Source organism: Malurus melanocephalus, unplaced genomic scaffold, assembly GCF_030028575.1.
Source record: "Malurus melanocephalus ecotype Western Australia unplaced genomic scaffold, MMel_1.1 scaffold_10, whole genome shotgun sequence".
NCBI classification, from domain to species: domain Eukaryota; kingdom Metazoa; phylum Chordata; class Aves; order Passeriformes; family Maluridae; genus Malurus; species Malurus melanocephalus.
The window spans coordinates 4,177,173-4,191,271 of record NW_026623242.1 but is presented as its reverse complement, the minus strand read 5'-3'; the positions used below and the strand labels follow the sequence as shown (position 1 = coordinate 4,191,271).

At 35.5% G+C, this 14,099-nt stretch overlaps 1 protein-coding gene across 1 annotated transcript in view; it reads right to left on the bottom strand.

The window, feature by feature from the left end:
• Positions 1-14,099, bottom strand: part of TRHDE (thyrotropin releasing hormone degrading enzyme) — a 196,463-nt gene that overhangs the window by 114,071 nt on the left and 68,293 nt on the right. The window contains exons 4-5 of the mRNA XM_057377926.1: positions 5,972-6,126; positions 546-659 (exon numbers count right to left, since the gene is read on the bottom strand). Coding sequence (XP_057233909.1) covers positions 546-659; positions 5,972-6,126 — 269 coding nt within the window. The remainder of the gene's footprint in view (positions 1-545; positions 660-5,971; positions 6,127-14,099) is intronic.

The window sequence follows — 14,099 nt, the reverse complement described above, 5'->3', positions numbered from 1 at the left end:
TGTCCAACTGTGTACAGCTAGCAACCATACCAAAACCTAGGCTCTCAATCCATGTAATCCACGTTTATTTAGCATGTATTCTAGATAACCAAACAATACCAGTAAGATAAAAGGAGTATATTTAGGAAGAGAAGAAGAGAATACTGTATGAAAAAATGTGCCCAGTTTTATACAATGTTTTAACCAAACATTCCTTTCCAATTTATCTTGTGGATAAAATTCAATATTCTCAACATTTTAAAAAACAGTCCATGTTAAATCATAACTGCTTTAATCCAAAATATTTCTGAACAGAGAGACAGTAGCTATTTTAATGCTGGGTTATGATAGACATGACATTATTTCTTTTCCAATAAATTGTAGATTACACTTTTGGAATGCTGTCAAATTATTTCACACCTAGTGATTTTGCTTCATTTGACATCTGATACTAGCATGCATCATTTGGTATTYTTCAGCAGTCCTTGTCTATAACAGAAGCAGGAGTCTAACAGCAGAGCAACTGTCTGTGGAATCTACACATTAACGAAATAGAATTGACTTACCATATTCCACCCAGGGTAGAGGTAGTCTGTCCCAACAAATTCAAAATAGTGAGCAAAACCTTCTTTCAACCACACATCCTCCCACCAAACTGGAGTCACAAGGTCACCAAACCACTGCAAAAAAAAAAAAAGTTCAAATGAACAATGTTTAAGAAACCATGTTTGCATATGTTTCATTTAGACACACACAATCTCCACACACATTAATAAAAACAGTAGCATTTACCATCCACTGAAACCCACTAACTTTATTTTCTTCTACTAATTAATTCAACCTTACAGGATGCACAARTGTATGAAGTAAAATATAGGAAAAGAACAAGAAGCATTGAAGACAGTATTCACATGTCAACTTTAGTTCTCTGAAGCAAATGGTCTACCTAGATTTGAGAGACTAACATCCACATGGGACAGAAAAAAGGTTTCTAACTCAAGTAATCTGATCCATTACATGGAAACCTCACGATGTATAGTGCATATATTGAAAAACATACATGTGAAAATGGGAAYAAATTCTCCACCCCAGACCTAAATTTTAGCATTTCTTTCTCTCCACTGTCTGCCCACTAAGATTTACAATACTACTGGTGCTCCTCTCCTTGGCAGGTTTCCGATGGAAAGCTGTTTTACACAATAATGCCCCTTCTCTGTGTGAAGGACTCAGACGCCTGAAAGCAGGCAGTTAGAGAAGTTATTAGGAACCTGAGATACCCACGCAGGCCTGATGGATGACCCTGTTTAAATGATTGTAATGTCCTTGTGCAACCTGAATAATGTAACACTAGTGGTAAGAACAGACACATAAACAGTATTATGAAAACCTCTCTTCTGCCAACAAATATCAAAACCTTGTTTCAGTAAAACTACCACCCAGGTTTCTCTTAATATTTATAAAAATTAGATTAATGCATAATCAACAGAGATAATTTTGAGCTTTCTGTGTAAGCAAGCTCTGATAAATACACAGAGAGAGAGTAGCAATTAAGTGTTCTACAGGGAGAGACTCAACTGTAAAGTGAGTGAGGAAAGAATGAAAGTGGAGTTGGCCCATAAGGAATTTGATTTCATGACAGCTGGCTTGTTTGAAGGCTTTGTCTGGGACCTGAATGAAAGATGTCACTTCTTGCGTGTCTTTTTGAGGTGAGAGTGACACCACAGAAGGATCAATGCTGCAATGAGGACGGTAGTGAACACTGGAGTTTCAAAGRACAGACTAGCAGGCAAGGACCAGACAAGCAGGAAGATCACCAGATGGCCACACAAGGGTCAGCAAATAGAATTGGAAAGAAAAAAATTAAGAACACGATAATGAACGTCACTGACAATCAATTTAAGAATTTAAAATGAGAGAAAAGACAAGGTTAATAGTGGTCATATTCATACACTAAGTGAAGCTAAACTTAATGTACCCTCAGTATTCATAATATAGTTGAAGGCTATCAATAAATTCACTCTACAGGGCACTAAACAGATCCTGATCTTAAGAATATTTAACTGAAAGGACAAATAAATACTGGAAACATATTCATATAGCTAATGCATTTTCAGATTCTGAATGTTGAAATGAATGTAACTTTCATACACCAAGAAGTATGGAAGTTAAATTCATACTAGAGTAGGTTGCTTAAATGATTTCTGATGACTAGATAACATAACAGCATAGAGTTTATTTCCTGAATTGCAAAAGTATCACTGAACAAATGTAAAACCAGTAGTAAAATAATTATTTTGAATAATAATCTGCTGGTCAAGCAGATTTTTAAAAAATTAAGGCTGTAAAGTTTATAATAACTCCCCCTGTAATTTGAATTAAAAACATTAATTTATGATGTCACAAAAGAGAGTTTCTTCTACTTCTTTGTGAGTTCTCTGGGTTCATTTCTTAATGATACAATTAAAACAACTGGTTTAATTATCCATCTAAAGGAAGGCATGTTTTAAAGGCATGTTTTAAACAAACATGTGATATCAGTATGAAAAAGTAAGGAATTTGCTTAAGTACTTTTGAACAGTATCAGAGAGAGTTATGGATGTCAGAGACAGAGCAGTACCCAGAGGCTGCAAGTAAGAAATCCAAATTTTTCAACAAAAAGGTGCTATTATCTTCCTAGTTGTTACACGTCTGAAAGGAAAACTGTGGGTAAAGCCATTTAATTTCTTTAAGTAATTATTTATTTATTTATTTGTGTATTTGACTATGGGCTCTATCTGCCTGGAGTGAAGACCATTACTTCTTTTCATTTTGAAACGTCACAGATATTTCTCATCTCCCTGAGGTATTATCTTCAACCTGATATGCAGAAGGTACTTATTTTAYAGATACACTGAAAGGTGACTCTTTCCTATATGTTTTCTTTATAGATTATTTTTTAAAATGTTGATTTAGAAGTTTTTAATTTTCTTTCTGCTTYCATGACTCTGTAATTCAATCTGTCACACCAAGTTTTGTGCTCAGGTGGGAAAACTAACACGAAAAAATCATTATGCATAAATTCAAATGACCCTTCAAAGGCTGTAGGTGGAACTGATCTATGATAAGCAAATAAAACTGATTACTACCTTAACAGAATTATTTTAATAAATTATGGTAATTATTTCAAGCTATCAAATTAAGTTGTTACAAATACATGTGCTTTGACCAGCTTGTGGTTTGGAGCTTAGAGGACAAGTTTTTACTCCAAAACACTCATATTTTCAATTTTTATTTTTAATTAAATAAATAAAATATTCTGAAAGGAAACTCAAGCCCAAATCAAAAATAGCACCCTACAAAATTACAGAACYGAAATTACCAAAGTAACTTTCATGCATCAGTCCTGAAACATGTACCTAAAATACCTGGGCAAGCATGACAAAGTCATCTGTGAAGAAACTGGACATGAAATTCTTTGCTACACACTCTTTAACTGTATTTTAACAACCACAGAATTTGCCCTTTTGCAATGCTGTCTCTCATTTTCTATCTGTCCTGAGCACTGTGCTCATGAATTAATACACAGTATGTTTGGTAATTACAATTTTTAAACAGTCAAATCTAAAGGCAACTACCTGGATTTTCAATATTCATCTGCTTTTTCTAATCTTGGAAACAACATTAGCAAAGGAATTGCTGTATTACTCTAAGTAACAGAGGTCCCATACAGATCAGTTTACTACAGGCTCAGATATGTTCCAAAAATCTTAAAGTCATGGGTTTAAAGTCAGGGAAATCACACCATGACCCAATTCTTAAAAATAAAATAATAATAAAAAAAAAACCTGTATTTTAGAACAGTTCCTTTTTCCCTTCTCTGAAATTTGAAAAAAAAAAAAAACCAATAAATAGAAAGTAAAACTGGGGATGTGGAGATGTGAATTCTAGTTTTGCCTGCACCAGAGAGATTTCAGTTACTTTCTGTTATTCTGTGTGCAAAAATGAGCGAAGGGGAAGAATATTCATGTGTCATCACAGGCTAACGGGTGATATGATGCGCAGCAAAAGACAATGAAAAATGCAGTGCATAATTAACAATTAAACAGCAGAGGCAAGAGATCCTGGACCCAACCTGGTCTCAGTTCAGCACATTTTCAGCTAAGATAGCTTAGAGTTCCTTGAGGAACTTCTGAGTATGGTAAAACAAAAGAAGAAAAAAGAGTTAAATAAAGACAATACTGTGATRGAGGTGCTAGACAGTGTTTTTAAGTTACATGTTTTGAGTGTTTATCCCTTTAATCTTTATTTGCAGGTGAACAATCCACATTCTGCGTGACTCAACTCAGCATTCAAAAAGTAGAAATAACGGTTCTTTAACTTGAATATTTTTAATCTTGTCCAGTTATCCAGTGAAGCAGCTGAGCAAGGACCTAATCTACAAGATACTGAAACAGAAACAGCAACCACAGGAATAGAGGAAGATACTTTAATTAAGCAAATAGCACTAGAAGTAATATCAAAATGGACATCAATAAAACCCCCTCATCTGCAATTTTTAAACCACTTAAATGCATTTTATGATCATATTTCTACCCTAAAATAAATTTAGTTATAGTTTTTGCCCACTTCATGATCCTCTAATATTCCCAGAACAATGTAAAAGAGCTTCAGTTTCTACAAGAATCAAATAAACAAACTTGGCCAGTTACTGATGAGATAATTRCCCACATCTGAAGTACAAATTGCTCTGGAAGCAGAGGAAATTATCAAAGTGGTGCAAAGAATAACTGGAAGTAACAGAATGACTTCACAAAAACCAAGAGTTAAGCTGAACACTCAGAAAAAGTCACTTACTATCAGATTTAATCAAAAGGTTTTAAGGGAAGTCATATAGCCCTGTAATCAGGAGCATTGAACCCGGCACCACAAACACACCACAGGGAAAAAGGCAATACTCACAGGAGCTGGGGCTTGATGACCTAATGTATGTTTTCCACATATGATTCCTAAGGTACTGTAATTTTTCTAGCTGAACTGTGTACTACTGTATTGTACTGCAAAGTGAAGAGCTTACAGCAAAATCAGACGATGGTATCAAGATCAAACCAGCAATAACTTTCAATAAAAATTTCATGTTGTAGTTTAGGACTTCATCCACTGATTGAATGTGAAACATGAACCAAACATTATTTTCAGGTTGATCTGCCAGAACTCCGTTACAATAGCTCCCTTTTACATGGTACTTTTTATTTCCAGAAAGTGTTAAGAATTTGCATTGCCTTTAAAGAATGCTGTGTAAAGTCACAGATGTAAGCCATGGTGATTACACAGTGGGATTTCATTCATTTTAACCTGAAGGCTATGATTATGCCTCTTATGAGTGTAAGAAAGCGTTTCCTGCCCCTGTAGCAAATTTCTTCAATAACATTTGCATTCAACTCAGTATTACTAACACTTGTAATGTGTTTAGTTTGAGATAAGAAGATGGGAAAAACATAAATTGTAATATGGGTTTATTATTTTAAGTTTTCTTATTGACACAATCATTTCTGTTCACAGAAAGACTCGCTTATCCACATTAGTGAACAACTGGAAAAAAATTGAAAAGAAAAAGGAAATGGAAGTATGTGTATACATGACAGAAGACAAAGACTACTACCAAACTGACTTCAGCCAAAACATTTTTGACATGAACATGCWACTTAGCATGAAACTGCTATCAACATGTTTATTCCACACACCAGCAACAAAGACATTGACACACAAACACACGCAATAGATTGCTACAGAAGATAGGAAGGCTGTTCATTGCTACCAATTTTCTCTTCTATCCCCATTTTGAGTCTTCACAGCTTCTGTAGTGGGATGTCTCTTACAGACCATTTTGTTATATGGTTTCCAGTAACAATAGAAATCACAACCATCCATAAGTACAATACAAATCCATTTCCAGTTCTGAAAAGGAGTGTATGATTTCTGACATTAAGATCAAATACATGAACACCTTTAATACCTGATGACACAGCTCATGTACAATGACCATGGTGACATCCAATAGGTATAGAATAGAAGAAATGCTTGGATCTAGCAGTATCCTTTGCTCCACGAAAACACTCAGTCCCCAGTTTTCCATAGCAGCATATGGATGCTTAGGCACAGCTAACAGATCTAGAAACAGAAAAATATATGTTAACTCCTTGTTGGAGCTACTATGCTGAAAAGCTATTGTAAGAAGGACCATCAATCACCACTAAAAGCATTTTAAATAACATACAAAAAATTGCCAAACAAAAGGAAAAAAAAATATTTCAATCAAAAAAAAACGCAAACCCTCAATTTTAGGTCTCCGCAATATTTCTTAGGAAACATTAATAAAATATTCATTTTTATTGCACACCACTATTTGCTCACAAATGATTACCATGTTACTGATGTAATACAGCACTTCATATTTTTAATCAAGCTTTCTATACAGGATCCAGCTTATTTGCCACACCTTGTTGATTTACTTCTGCATTCAATACTGCTTCTCATGCTTACCAAACCGTATCAGCACAGTAATACACTTTTACCCCAAGTGTTTTTTATCTTTTCGTTAAAGCAGGTCCTTTATGAACATCTTACACATCAAACTGTACGTAATGATTAACATTAAGGGTTGCACTGAAGAAATACTGTTTCATAACATCAAAAAAAAAGGCAAACTGTCCAGAATCACCAGCTCTTACTAAACAAGGCATCTTCTGCTATGCACTGTTGCTAGCAGACATCCTCTGGGAGCAAGAGTGCTGACAGCCACCTCTCAGCCCTGCTGGCTGGAACAGTGGAACCATACACAGCTTCAGGAGCATTACTTCAGCTTTGCATTCAGTAAGTGAGGAAGAAGATGGGAAGTCTCTTCATCAAGTGAAAAAAAAAAAAAAAAGCACCAAGGAATCTCTCTCAGTGRCATGAGGTTGAACAAGACAATACTACAATACATGTCTTAGAAAAAATATTACTGCAGAAGATTTAAAAGGAACTAAATTGATTATCAAGTCTGGAAAGAAATCTAAAATTACAGTAAGTTTCCATAGGGAATGAACCAATACATAATGCTGCTTCCCAGCAAAAAATATCTGAAAGAGYCCAGAAACAATTGTTTGTCTATTAGAAGCCCAGTGCAGCCCATGTACAAATCAGACAGAATTTTGGAAGCTACAATGTCACATCAGCATGGTGCTCCCTCCAGTCAAACTAATTAGTCTCACTTCGCAATCAATTAGCCGCCTGTCACACTCCTGTCTCATTTGACTCTACTACTTCTGCTTCCAAAGCCAGCTCATTGGCAGTTATCACCAGTCTATCTAGTGGTCTTTCACTGGGTGACTTCCTAATATGAAAAAGAGAAATTCTGGCCTAATTATTCCAAATAATACTCTAAATTTTAATACAGCACTAACATCTCTCCTAAGTTTGTCTGTTTTGGCTTGCTGATATGTCTGTTAGAACTGGCTTGGAGAACAAACAGACTGCAGGAGGTCTACTCCAAGATTCATAGGAAGTTGCCACTGAAATACTGGGGAAGGAGAACTTGCGTATGTTCTGGCATTCCTCTAAAGGGGCTTCTTCATAAGAAGCATAAAAATACCAGCCCCTTAGTGGAAGCAAAGGGAGTCTAGCAGATACTTCCAAATTCAGGAAATATCCAAATGCAAAGAAACACACTTCAAATGCTAAAGAATAAATATTTTATAGAAAAGCAGACACTAGAACATGAGCCTAATTAAAGAAGATAAAGTAAAAATCCAAAACGTGGTGTTCAAGATTAGACATGTGAATAAATTCAAAACTACATGCTTTCCTTTTCTTCTTCAGTTGAAGTTCAAACTGTACAATTTTTTTAGAATAACTGCAATTTGTTACAAATTACACAGAAAATGAAAAACTCCTGTCTGCTATACGAARAAGGAATAGGGATTGAAAAAAAAGAACACAAACATAACTTTGTGGAATCACTGAAACTAATGGCAGATCTTCATTAACATTAAATGGATCTCTCATTAACAGGGATCTCTCTCATTCTCAACTCTGTAAAGAAAGTCGTAACTTCCCCTACACCACTTTAACTCTCCTCCAAAAGGAGTCTTTCTAAGAGGAATAGTGTTCTTACTTACCCAATTAAGTTTTCAGCATTTCCTTTCAAACACAGAACAGAACTAGCACAAAAGTAAAACCAGTTCCCTACTTTTCACTGATCCTTTTGTCTCTTTATTCTCCAATGGGTTCATTTGTAGTTTTTGTTCTTTCTTTCTAGTCAAAATGGACAGATTTTGTCAGCGTCATCCAGTAATAAACTGGAATAACTCTTGTGGAACTGGGAAACAAGGGTGAGGTCTCACACTAAACACATTTACAGCTAATTATAGACTGTCTTTCACTGTTTGTGTCGTTGGTATTGCTTTGCTGGTTTAGATGGATACTTTATAGCACCGGCACACCAATAAAACCTTCCAATCTGATGGACAGATAACTGCCTTGCAGGTAGGCAACCGCAGAGGGATATTTTAAATCACTTTCATCTAACATAACCCCATTGCTCTGCAAGCCTGAAAAGTCCTTTCATGCATCGGCTACTGCTTAAAGGGCTTTTCTGAAGAGAGAAAACAAAACACATTAGATAACCCTGTCAGTTTCCAGAATGCTAATCCCTGCAGGTGACATGAGCATACCAATAATATTGAGTGAGYATGAGCACACTACCATTTTCTGCTACAGGGTCTGATACACTACACTTTAATGCCAAAGAAGAGACTTTCTTATTCTCCACTGACTGTCAGAATGGTCTCTGAAAATACTCCTCATCACAATTTTTTTTGCTTCTTATTGTCCGTGTCTAAATTATGAATATACAAGTTTCAATATTAATTTTTCAGGGTCTGGTCTTTGCCTCAAAAATTTCTTCTACCCTTAAGTAAAATTCTGTACACGTCTAGTTTTGTGGTATGAGACACAATAATCTATATCTTTCTCTTGGGAGTAATAAACATTTGATTTCAGAGGAACAATGTGTGATGTTCAAGTCTCAACGTGAGAATTTGCATTTCCCTGTTTATCACACCATTAGAACCCTGAGGAAGGTATCCTGTGCCTCTGGAGGTGGTATCTGTTAAGGTTTTCGAGTCATTTTTAAGGAGTAAGGCACAAAAGGAAGGGTGATGATGCACATTTTGATGGAAATATCATTCACACATATTACTGCACAAAAGTGTTCTGCACTAACTGCAAAATGGGAACTACTGAATATATAACAGCTTGTGTACATGCTGCATCCAGTCACTCTGCACACTATTTAATTAAATTCTTTGTAAAGCACTTGTGAATGTTTGATTATGTGGATATTGCTGGGGAAATAGAAATGTGTGTTATTGCTTGCAGAGAATAATATCCTCATGCATCATAAAACTGTTACTTGAGATCTCCTGATACAGCAGTGCATAGTTCTGTGCAGTGCTGGAATAATAGAGGGTTTCCACCTCCTGGCCTTCACAGAGACTAAATTCATGACCAACAAGTAAAAATTAAATGGCTAAAATAAAATCACAAGAAAAAATTGTGTTGGTGCTTCACAGTAGTATGCTACACTGGTACAATTATTTGAATACAAGGATAGCATTTGGGGTTTTTTTAAATCTATTTCTGTGTGAATTTCATGAAGAAAAAATTAACTTAGGAAAATTGTACATAGCTCAACAGCTTTATTTCCAAACCTTTAATTAAGGCATCATAACTATGTGAGCTATAAAACTATAAAAATATAATCCTCTGACATTATTAGCAAGTCATCATAGTGCAAAATATAAATTAGCAATTTCACACCTAAGTTGGTCACAAGGCAAATATACATTTGATGGGGGCTTTTATCTATGAACTTAGTATCTGTACAATTTGCACAAATTACACTTTTTGTCAGTCTTTGCCATTCAGTTACACTACCTTCTAGGTTCTGTTAAAAACCATAACAGTCCCCAAACCACACAGCTGGGAACATGACCCTTACTTTAAATGACAGCAGGGTTAGAACAGAAWGGGATTAAATACAAAATGATCCAGCTCTCTCATGCAGAGTATCATGAATTTGTGGGGCCTTTCCCCTCCTTTACGATCCTACTCTTTTGCAAACATCAAAGCACCTTCATTGCTGGGATTCCACTATATTTAACTATCTCCATTTGAAGTTGGACAAGGATATTGGTATAACAGGCACACATCCCTTACATATAAATATGAGTGTGAGTATAAACACAGACATTCACATCCACATTTACTAACATTATGTACTGCAATCTCATTTGTTTTAGCTGCTGGTTGTAATGTAACCAAGGGCTAGATACTCCAGAACATATGACAGCATTAAATTTCTAATACTCATGGTGGAAGTTAAAAAGCAACTACTAAGGGGTAAAAAATAACTACATGTATGAATTATTTCTGCAAATTTTCTTTTAGCATACATGAGAAGTCTCCCAAATAAATATCTGAAAACCCTGAAATACTGCAAGTTGTAAATGGGAACACAGAGAGAGAAACAAGAATTTTCTGTCAGCTATCTTTACACATATATTTTCCTAATAAACCCAGGAGACATGCAGGAATAAACTGTTCAATCCATGAACTCCATGTTTTTCCCTTATAATCCCTACTTTTATTACAAAAATGACACTACAAAAATAATTTGAATTTATCGATGTGCCTCTCATAATGTTATTTTCATTCATTTCTTCAGAAGCTTCCTTCACGATATTGGCACAGGTATCTTGCTCCCAGGATTTCCACTTTTGTGACAACAAATTCAACAAATTAAGAGGAAGCATGGACTTAAACCATCAGTTTATTTAAGTCATACAATAAGAATGTTTTCTTGCCCTTTCCTAGTACTGCATAATGCAATCAATAGCTTTATTAAAGCTCTCTAAAGGTATTGTGCAATTTCCTAAATGAATGCTACTATGCCAATAGAATAAAACAAAAAGGTAACTATTTACCAGAAGGATTTCTATTTCTGCCACTCAGATTCCTTAATCAAAGTAATTTGTTCTAGATAAATTTCTAYAGCACAAGACCATTTCACTATTTATGCAGATTTTAAGGAACAAGCTAAATACAAAATGTGACAGCTATCATCAAATATCATTAAGTCAAACTAGTTACTCTAAAAAATATCCAAATATTCTACTGATACAGAACTAGTGATAACAGCACTTATAACAAATATCTAAATTAGCTACTGATTACTTTTTTCCTGCACTGTTTGATTAATACATGACAGAGAATTCTGTTCTGGATAACCAAGTAACTTCTCTATATACTTTCATCCTCTTAAAAAGATATGGGGGATAAGGGAGGAGGCAGGCAGGGGAATGACACAATTGGATGACACACCAAAAAACCCAAACATCCCAGGACTGGCGAAAGCTCTCTCAAGCCAATGTTCACCTTGAGATACTTTGAGACACCCAATTTTCAGAAAATATTAAGTGCATGTTTCCTAAGAACTAAATCAATTCAGCATTTCACTTTAGGCATTTAGGATCTAAATACCTTAAATTAGCTGTCTTTAGACTTAATAGTATTCTTGTGTCTTATCTCAGTACCTGTAAAGTATTCAAATGCACAGAAGCCACAAATAACCTGGATGACACCCCCACAGGAAATCTCCCATTAAGATTTCTATTCAGCCAAACCCTTATTCTGGCAGCCATCACTTTTTATCTTTAGGACTGCACCCCCAATACCCTTCCATAAGCTTGACACTTAACAACCCACACGGACGCTGGCCTGCAGAGTTAATGCAAAGGTCTAAAATTGTTTGCCATTATTTCGGTCAAATCAAATGGCTTGCTGCAGACCCTGAGGAGAAATCACTASCACACAGCAGTTTATTGCTGGGTTTTTTATTGCTTCTGATTGCTGTACAAAGTATTACTTAACATTAACTGACATAAACAATGGATGGATTCTCAGAGTGTTTGATACTTATAGCARCTGTTTAATGCAACGTGAATATTAAAGGATACAAGAGGGAAAAGCTGTGGGAGAGAAAGCTGGGGAGGGTAAGGAGAGAAAATATGCAGAAACACAGAAAAAAAAAAAACTTTGCTATGTTTTCAAGCAACTGATCCTTGACACTGGGTGACAGCTAGTTTATAGTTTAAGAAAATAAAATAGAAATCTGCTGATTTTATTTGACATGCATATTATTAAATTGCTTTCAATTTTTATACCCCCAGTCCATAGATCATTGCTTTGTTATTTCAAAGTATATCAAATGATTCAATGTTAAGATGAAAAATGAATGCAATCGCCCACTGAGGATGAATTGCACATCATCTTGGTTGTATTGATCTCCACATAAACAATGCCCTTCTCTTAAAATAATACCTGGACAGATCATTATGAATTGCTGCACAGTATTAAACAAGGCAAAAAAAAAATCTTTTACAAAGATTAGTTATAAACTTTTTTCTCAGTTTCAGCCTTATGTGGGAATTCAAACAGGGAGTTGTATGGATCAAACCGGGACACAGACTGAAATGAGCTGAGGTTTCTGTTACTCCAGGTAACAGGGGCATTACTGTATATATACCCCCCACAGTAAATAACCAATAGATGAATAGAGAAAATACATTCCAACTTCCAACACCGAAATATCTAGAGAGAAGAAAAAACAAAAAATACTTCTGTTACCTTCACAAATACTGTTTGTAACATAAATACTAAGAGCACTGACATGATAGAAAATTGCCAACAGCCATTTTCCTACCACCAGAGTTAATAGAGCATAAGGATTCTATGGTTGAGAACAACACGACACTGATTACTGAGTACTATCAGTATGAATGCTGCTGCAAAGAAAATGATCAAGTGCCACTGCCATATTCTTTCTCTTTGCTGCAAAATCAAGTTGCAGGTACACAGAAAACTCCAGAAATCCATTCTACTTAAGAGTGGTTATGAGACAATTTTTTTTTCATCTGGAACACATTAAATTGATTTGCATCACCATGATAAAGAGATGAATGTCTGTGTAAGTACAACACTCTATATACCAAGATTTACCTCTTTTCTATTTGCTTTAAAGTGAGATCACATTCGCAGGTGATGGGCATGGTTTAACAGGGAAAGTAGAAATAGGAATTTTAGGAAGACAGGCAGTTATTTTGCATTAGCAGTATCTTATATTTCACCTTGAGATAAAATTACAATGTACCTAATCATTTCCACTACATCTGAAGGCAATATTTTTGTGGAGACTGTATCTATTTATCTTCTGCTCCTAAAGTAAGATGAAGAAATGCAAATGGACTGTCCTGGATAGCTCCTGAGACACTGATTTTAGATCTTGCTGCGTAATGTAAGTCCTAGAATAGATTTTATCTTATGTTCTTATGAAAATCCTTTCAATATAGTAGATCAGGCTAAAACTTTACTATCTTAACACTAACAGTAGTAATCTATTAATCACTTTGTTTAATAAGTTATTTTAATAAAAGAATCAATAACTTTCCATGACACATCACAATCAAACCTATCATCTTGAATTCTAAAGAAATAAAGCAACATAGGACTCACCTTGTCCTCATGCAAGTTCAAACTCTCTCCTTCCCACTCTTACCTAAAGATGCAACCATGTAAACTAAATCTTGTCACAGAATCCATATTCACAGGAGACTCAAATTACACTCTGACAGATCAGAGTACCGAAGACCAAGATGAACTTCTYGGTGCATTTAGATATCCCAGAGAGATTTAACTAAGTGAATCTACTACTTCACTCTGTTACCTATCAGCATGGGTACAGCCTGCCCCAACCATGTGCTGTGCAGACAGTGAACACACTCATGACAAGTGAAAAATAACAGTTAAAAAGCAGGTAAGCAAGATAGTGACAAAAAAAATCACAACTCTGCGCAGTTACCCCATATTTCCCACAGTAAAATGCAGCACCAAGACCTGAACCACCAAGAAGCTTCACTTCCCTGGCACAGGAGGGCTGAGTGATGGGTTCCACTCAGTATGTTATGCAGAGGGAGGCAGTAACGTGGCTCTGAATAAAGAGGGTCTTTCCTTCAGAAAAGCATCTGGGCCCAGACTTATTACTC